This window comes from Morone saxatilis, unplaced genomic scaffold (assembly GCF_004916995.1).
Source record: "Morone saxatilis isolate NCDOM2014 unplaced genomic scaffold, NCSU_SB_2.0 Contig14, whole genome shotgun sequence".
NCBI classification, from domain to species: Eukaryota; Metazoa; Chordata; class Actinopteri; family Moronidae; genus Morone; species Morone saxatilis.
Genome location: NW_023339696.1, coordinates 6,288,238 through 6,296,612, shown reverse-complemented (window position 1 = coordinate 6,296,612; position 8,375 = coordinate 6,288,238). Strand labels below are relative to the sequence as shown.

Genomic DNA, 8,375 nt, shown 5'->3' with positions numbered 1-8,375 from the left:
CCGAGAAAGGCTGACGGGGAGACGGTTCCGTTGCTACGGGAGACCATGACGCTGATCCCGGTTTCCACGAACGGGACGGAGAAATCGATGACCTCAGAACGCTCCTCATTGATCGTCAGAGATCCGACGGCCATGACGGCTTTCTTATAGACCACCTTTTGTGGACAGAAGAGAGGGAGGGATGCAGGGTTAAAGGGAGGGAGGACGGATCGGTGGATGAATGAGGAGGATGAGTGATAAGGGATGAAGGAAGGGAGAGGGAGTGAGGACAGGGAGAAAGGAAGAGATGGATGTAAAGGAGGAGGAGAAACACATAGGGGCACAGAGAAAATGGCAAGATTTTAAGGTTGAGGAAGGTAAGACAGGTAGATGAGAGGGAAGAGAAAAAGAAGGGGAAATGGAAAATGGTCCAGAGTGAGAAAAGGAGAGAAGAAGAAAATTTACATTATATAGTTAAATTATTCACACCTGAAAGGCAGTCAAATGCAAAAAGCAGTCAATATAATCAATATACCTTTGAAAGACACTATCTTCCTGCCTTTTTGCAGATCCCTGTTCAGTCTTTAGTTACTTAATACACATTGCAGACAGACATACACAGACTTCCATCAGAGGAAACTGTTATTAATGAAAATAAAATGGAATATTTCCCATGTTTGGTTATTTATTTCTTAATAACTACTAAGCTTATGCAAATTAATCTTTCATTATAATATTCTAAAATTAAAAAATTAAAAAATAAATCCAAACACACGTCTACACCAGAGTATGAATTTTATTGACTGCAAGTCAATAAAAGTTTGGCTGCATCCTAATCAATACAATCAACATGCAAGTGAACGTGCCAAATGAACTTCCGCTCAGTGAATAAAGTCTGCCATAAAAAAATATAGACAGCAATAACGTTTACAGTCTTAAAATGAACTCTGGGAATTTACCTTCAAGTTGAAGCTGGTAATTAAAGATATGAAAAGGGCTTTTCTGCAGGAGTAGCTAAGATGTGTTTACTTTCTGAGCATTTACAGTTGGTGCCAAAGCCTCGTAGCTGATTTTCTTTTCTTTTCACTATGTAAAAGTTTTGAAAAAGTCGACACTTTAAGCTCCTCTTGGAACTTAAGAAAAACAGGAATATCCTGTCATACAAACATCTCTAATTTCCTCTCAGAATTGGCTTGGATTACTCTTGGTGATTATTGAGTGAACACTAGTTCAGAATTGGCCGAATCACACACACCACAAAAACACACTTGTCTTACCTCTCCCACCATCCCATTCCAGACGTTGTTGATCTTCTTGCCATGCTTGCCATTGGTTACCAGGTACAGGTCATAGGTGAACTTCACATACTTTGCAATCTTCTTGAGAATATCAATGCAGAAGCCTTTGCAGCACTTCTTTATGTATGTCCCACCAGCCTCTGTTGTGTTGCTACAGAGACACAAACAAACCGCACAGTTCATAAGATTGATCCAATTTTGAACAGCAGCTGCTTCCACCAATTAGCAACTGTAGTTTAGTGCTTGTGACAGAAAATGTAAGAAATTGCACCAAATAAAAGATTTCATACAGTATGCATTTAACACACAATAAATTGTAGACTGTTTGCATAATAAAAAACAGGTTAATCAATGTGGATGTTTACTTATTGATTTTCATCTTTATAAACCTTGTATGTGTTCATAAGCAATTTCTCTTCGGGTTAAAAACAAAACAGTTTGTTTCTCTTTCCACTGTACTTGTAAAATGTATATGAATGCACCAATGAACAAACATCACCCTGGGACTATTTCACCTTTAAGTTTAAGATCATCGTAAGACTTGAAAAATATGCTCCTTCTCTCCTTCTCCCTCTCTGTCTCTCTTGAGAAGGAGGTTTATGACGGCACTGCATCTGCAAGCCTCTTACCATCTGTGTGTATGAATTTGAGAGCAGGAGACACTGTTCACACACACACACACACACATACACACACACACACACGAGTGCACATCAACTTTCAGCCACCTGGGACTCTCATTTAACTTTTAGATGTGTGCTAATTAGAAGAAGATAACCTCGTCCTTTAGTTTAACAACAACCTGGACAAAAACTTGATGGAACAAGAGGGAAAAAAGGCCTCCACATATCCGGCAGTGACTCTGCAGTTACTTTCAGAGCTGAAACGCTGTCACTTTGGAGGAATTCAGTGGCATCGGAAAACATTAGCCAATTCTTGCCCCAAGTCCAAACTCCTGTGTTACTCTCTCTACTTGCCATCGATCTGTCAAACGAATGTCACCCCAAGTGGAATTCTACCCTGTCTTTAAACTGGAAAGGGATTTACTTTTTATGGTCTAATGGGTTCACACAAGAGAGAAAAGGTTCATTTAAAAAAGCCAGGCACTTTTCTTCAGTTGTGAAAGAGTTTTTGTGAATTCAACAATCACCCACAGTGATTTTCTACAGTTAGAACCAGATATTATCTACAGCAGCTGTTAGAGCTAATTTAAAAGGAAACAATGAAGCTAATTTACATAAAAATGCCTTTTCAAACATACCACGTGTCAACAAAATCCATTATCGGTTTTAAATAAATACTTTTGAAACAGCTTTGACACTCCTTCTATAATCCAATTTTGTCTAACCCTTCTCATCCGACATCTTTTTAAGCTGACCCATGGCTTCCAATTTAGCTCACAGCCGCAATGGTGATGAGCACAAAAGTAATGGTAATATATCCAGTAAGACATAATGGGTGTGGAAGAGGAACAATGAGACAGTAAAAGAGATAGTGGCTTATGGTTCACTATATGTGCGACTTTAAAAGCATTTAGTAACTTCAATGAGTCCAAACTAAACCACAGGTTTTCTACACAGACCAAAGGGAAAGGAAATGTACCTAATTTGTACAATGCATTAGTTAAGTTCACACCAGGTAGGCCCAGTGAATCAGGAAAAAAATTGTTTGATATGGAAATGTTAAGCCGGTACTGCAAACACGGCTTCTTTAAGTGTTATATATAGTGTACATTTCTTATGATGTTGAAATTATAGGTGGAGGGTGGCTCATACAGGGAATATGCTCTATGATAATGATAATAACAGAAACAAGGACAACTAAGTCATGTTTCTGGCAGATTCAGCTGGTGGGGGCAGTGACGGAGCAAGCATATAGGCCAGAACTGTAATTGCTGCATTCATGAACACAGTGTACCCATTTAGGCAGGCCATAGTACAGTTCAGGCAGTGAGAGCATGTGATGTTCTGGGGGCTGTTTGTGAAGTGGCCAGGCCAACTTGATACAGAAACACTACAGGGCCTGAGGGGTCTCCAGAGAGGGCGGTGTGGGTATGTGTGCGTTAGTGTGAGTATGGCTTGTTCTTAGGCCCAGCCTGGATGAGTGAGTTTGTAGTTGTGCATGCATGGATAGTCCTCCATCCCCTGTTCCAACCCCTCCATCATTTCTCTCTCTCTCTCTCCCTCTCTCTCTCTGCCTTCCCTCCATCTATCCCTCTTTCTCCAAATGGACACTACGGATGCTTGAGTGGGAATTGCACTGTGGGAGGAATGAACGCACTTGAACGCATTGGCCTGTGAGTGAGTAGACATGTGGCAACAGAGAGTGTATATGAGTTTGTGTGTGTGTTTATGTTCCTCCTTGGAGATGCTTTATCCTCCGCCCTACTTCACAGTGATTCTGGATGAAAAATCTCTGTTAGTCTCTTCCCTGGGACCCTATTACTACGGTACTCAATCAGCTGTGTGTGTGTGTGTGTGTGTGTGTGTGTGTGTTTGTGTAGTAGTCATAGACTGTAACTTTGTATGCATGCATGTACGCAGTGGTAAGAATGACACAAAGTCTGTAGTGTGCATGTCAATCTTATTGTAAGTGTGTCCGTGTGTTTGTTCCAGTGGAAAAAAAATATATTAAATTATCTGCAAACCAATTACATGCTTTGATTCAGCAGCACTCAAGCCAGTCGGTAACACACACGCAGGCACTGAGCCACTCTTAGTCTGTGTGTGTGTGTGTTCTTTAGGAACACAATATAGCAAGGGGCTAGCAGTATTTGGGTGTTAGAGAGAAAATTGGTAAGGAAGGAAGTAAATTGCTGAGTTCAGCAGTCGCCTCCATTTTCAGGGGGAGGAAAGAAGCTGCTGCATAGTTCGCACACTGCACCTCTTCCCATGCTCATGAGAGAGATAGAGCACAAAGGAACACAGCGACAGTGCCGAAGGAAATGGAAAATAGATTATGTCATTTTTACCCCCTTCCGATTACCAAAAACACTGATATTAAAATAGAGCTTAATTTTCATTAGGGCTTGGTTCCATTTTTCATACACAGAAAGTCACCTGTCAATTAGTAAATTGCATGACACGGAGACTGCAGTGTATAGGAGTCAGTCAGGCATTGTGTTGTACAGTAACTGTTACAGTCTTGAACCATTAATACCAATGTGTATTAAGCTTTGTGGAGATTTTTAATGCCCATACTAAGGGAACAGTTAATTATTTCACCACATTGCATTAGATGTCTTGGAGCTCATAGCTGATTAGCATTGTTAATGAATAGTTATTGTTTAGCTAAGGTTAAGCTTTATGCTTACGGGTGGTGGGCCATATTGTAACTGATGATAAAAATGCTTAACTGTTACTTTCCCATATTCGTGTTGTTTTTACTCTTAAAGACAGCACAAGCTATAGTCCATTGACCTGATAATCCTCTCTGACCTGATTCTTAAACACATTAAAACCTGTAAAATGCCCTAAGTTTTTATTAGCATTTTTATTGGACCAAACAGAAATATCAGGTGATTTGCAATGGGAGTGCTGTGCTGGCCAGATAGTTAGATTAATAGATAGGTATCAGACTTACTCTTTGATGTGCTTCCTGCAGGGCACGGAGTTCCTCATGCAGGTACCGGTGAGCCTCTCTACGTCCTCCACGATAACAAAAGGTTTCTCCTCTAAAGTGACAATGGACAGGTGGTTGTCATCCAGCTCAGCATCACCGAAGGAGTTGAAGCGCGGCCACACTGGGTACTTAAGCGTCAGGCTGCGGTTGTCCAGTTTCCCCATCTGGAGGGAAGGAAATGAAGGATAAGAAAGACCAGATGACAAAATGAGTCAAGCTCTACATGATTGTTAAGTCACTAAGAACATGTGAATTGACATTTTAGGCATTTACAGATAGTGTTGATCTCATCCAATACTTTACAATTAGTGAGCAAGTTAGGAGTCAGGATCTTTCCGTTACTTACTGTAACAGTAGCACTGGCTGTTGTTGGCTTTAGACCTCACATTGAAAACACAGTGTCTCTAACTACTCGGCAAGACTGTTGCCCTCATGGTTAAAAGCAGACAGGAAGTGGAAGTGGTGGGAAAAAAATATGTCCAGTGATCATAACATGGCAAGAAGACCATTTTGAGAAACGCAGTGTGTTACTTTTCTTTACCTGGTAATTTAACTGCAGTAATCTGTTGCCTATAACTCAAAGCAGAAAGGAAGTGGAGAGGATTACAAATGTAGACACATGTTAACATTTGCTTTTAATGTTATATATGTTGCTTTTTTTGGCACAAAAAACATACAATTCAGTATACATGTTCACAGACCATAATAAATGTGACTGTGGGTACAACATCAAAAGCATGGAGTGTAGGGATGCATGACAAAATGCGCACCAGGGGATATACAGTATGGCTATGAATGCAAACATATATGAGAAAGAGAGAGGGAGTGTGGCAGTATGGTAGCTATGTGACTCTGTTAATAATTCAGAAAGTTTTCAAAGCTGTGATGTCATAGATTCCCCTATGGATGCTCTTACCCGCTCACACCTGTCTGTAAATGTATGTGTGTGAGCGTGTGTGTGTCTTTACGCATGTTTGTGTCAGAAAGGGGAGGCAGAGAGAAAAGGAGAGACAACAGCAGTCAGCAAGGCTTTGCCTGACTCTTAATTATTAATGTTACAGGAGACAGAAAACTTCACTCTCACTCTTTCCCTCCATTTCAAAAGTATTTCTTTCTTGTTTTTTTCTCTCTCTCTTAACCTCATACCACTGTTGTGTGGATTCAAATATCTAGGTTTTTTGTGTATTGCATAAACAAAGGGCATAAATGTGTGGTTGTCTACGTCAGCGGCAAATACAGACAGATAGTGACAACGATTGTTTTGTGTGTGAACAAGCTAGAATCTTTAAAAAATATATTTAAGCACACACTATGCACACTCACACATAACACAAATAATATAGCCGAGCTAATCTGTCACCGCTTTGGCTATGGAGTCATATAGGACAGTGGTTATTACCCACACACACACGCACACACATGCATGTTGCTGCCTAGCCTGCATGCCTGGCTAAGTCATTAACAGGCGAGCAGAGAGGAGGAAGTGAAATTAGCATTTTAATTGTTTTGCTTTGAGTGGTTTTCTATCCTCTGACAGGGATTAGAGTCTTTTCTCTGCTCTTAGTCGGCACCGCTGTCAACAGCTCACTCTGCTGTCGGCTACATCGGCTGAGTGTGTGTGTGAGTGTATGTAGGTTTGTGTTGAGGATAGGGGGGCAGGACGGTACGCTGAGGTGGCATGTGTGCGGTTTCTAGTGTGTCACCTTCACTCTCCAGGGAACGGCCGCATTTGTCTATCTGTCTTACCGCAGCTGTTTTGCATTTCACAAGTGAGTGAGCGCATGCATGTATCTACACAAACGTGTGTGTCTATCAAAGGGGTGGGGAGGTATAGAAGGAAATGGGATTGGTAATGTAAAAGTGAGGGGCATTTGTGCACAGTAAGTGGGACTTGTATCACAGAAATGAAAGGAATCTGGGGAAAAAAAAGAAACTAAGAAGAGCCAGAGAGGAAAAGAAAAGAAAAACATTTGGATTGTACCACACAAGCAGTTTGGAGTCATTTCTGGTCTTAGTAGGACCCCAAAGCAGCAGTTACAAGCTGTGCGTGATATGCTGATACATATACTCCACAGGTGTTTCAACTATGTAAAATTATGCCTTTTTGTTTCTTGTTGGAACTGAGAAAAATATGTTTTTGCTCCATGTTTCTAAAAGAACTGCTATTTTTCTTCCTTTTTTACTATTATATTTTTGTCTAGTAGGTCACAAATGTTGCAACGCACACTGGCTATACTGATTGCTGATGCTACAATGATCTGATATGTTTGTATTTACTACTTGTTGCATCTGTAAGTATCAGTATACACAGCACAGTAATATACACATGATGAAACAGAAACAGAAATACACAGCAACTAAAGTCTGCATGAACCATTCAGTCATTAATATAAGCTTTTGAGGATTGGCCCTGATTTGGTTTGGATGAATCAATAAACTCGAAGGAGAGATAAATGTTCTACTCAGAAGATGGGTTGAAGAAAAGAGGAGAGGAGGAGGAGGAGGAGGGAAAGAATAAGCTGACTACAGCAGCCCTCTGAGTTCCTGTCCTCCTGCTCTCCTCTTCTCTCTTCCTCTTTGTCTCTCCTTCTCTCTAATTAAAGAAAGAGGGGTTATAAATTAATGCCCAGAGAGGAGAGAGGATTCTCTCTATCGACCGGTAAGGCAGCAGAATGCTGAATCTCCCTGTATGAAGCAGCAGATATCACACACACAATACATAGAAAGTAGTGTGTACGTGTGTGTGTGTGCGTGTGTAATGTGACAGCAAGGCCAATGGTGGGTTAAGATGATAGGGCCCATGGGATTACAGCATTATAACATCCCATGGCGGCAATCATATCGCGCCATCACCCTATGAAGAATTTAGAGCCACTTGGAGATGAGATGACACTCTGCCCCAGAAAAACTGTTACTCACAATCTTTTTTTTTCTTCTTTAGTTTCATCTACTATTCTTTCTTTTGTCACCTCAAACCTGCCCTCCTTTTTTTTAATGTTCTCTGTTTTACTCTCCAGCTTTTTTATCTTTATTTTGAAAGGCCTTGCTCTTTGTACCTGCATGTCTTGCTCTCTATTTCATTCATCTATTTCACAGTGTCTTACGTCTCTCTCTTTCTCTTATTCTGTGTGTGTGACCAACACCTACACCTACACACACACACAGACACACGCATACTATCAAGGGCTACAATCAACCAGAACCTGGCTGAACAAGTGAGAGAGGATGATGAAAAAATAAGGAAAAACAAGGGTCAGTGCTCTTACACTGAGCACCTTCTCTGTGCCAGCCTCACTGGGAGAGTTATCGCTGTGGCACGTTGCATTATGGGAGAATGAGTTCCTAATAGCGTGGAGAAACCTATTCAGTCATAAAACAGTATCTGTCACTCCTGTCAGACAAAATTATGTCGAGAAAATGGATGCTCTCCCTCTCCTACACTTGCTCTGTTTATGTGTGTGGATGTGTCTGTGTGTG

At 40.9% G+C, this 8,375-nt stretch overlaps 1 protein-coding gene across 1 annotated transcript in view; it reads right to left on the bottom strand.

Moving 5' to 3' along the window:
* Positions 1 to 8,375, bottom strand: part of grin2aa (glutamate receptor, ionotropic, N-methyl D-aspartate 2A, a) — a 124,079-nt gene that overhangs the window by 18,651 nt on the left and 97,053 nt on the right. Inside the window, exons 5-7 of the mRNA XM_035654997.1 lie at positions 4,860 to 5,062; positions 1,257 to 1,428; positions 6 to 155 (exon numbers count right to left, since the gene is read on the bottom strand). Coding sequence (XP_035510890.1) covers positions 6 to 155; positions 1,257 to 1,428; positions 4,860 to 5,062 — 525 coding nt within the window. The remainder of the gene's footprint in view (positions 1 to 5; positions 156 to 1,256; positions 1,429 to 4,859; positions 5,063 to 8,375) is intronic.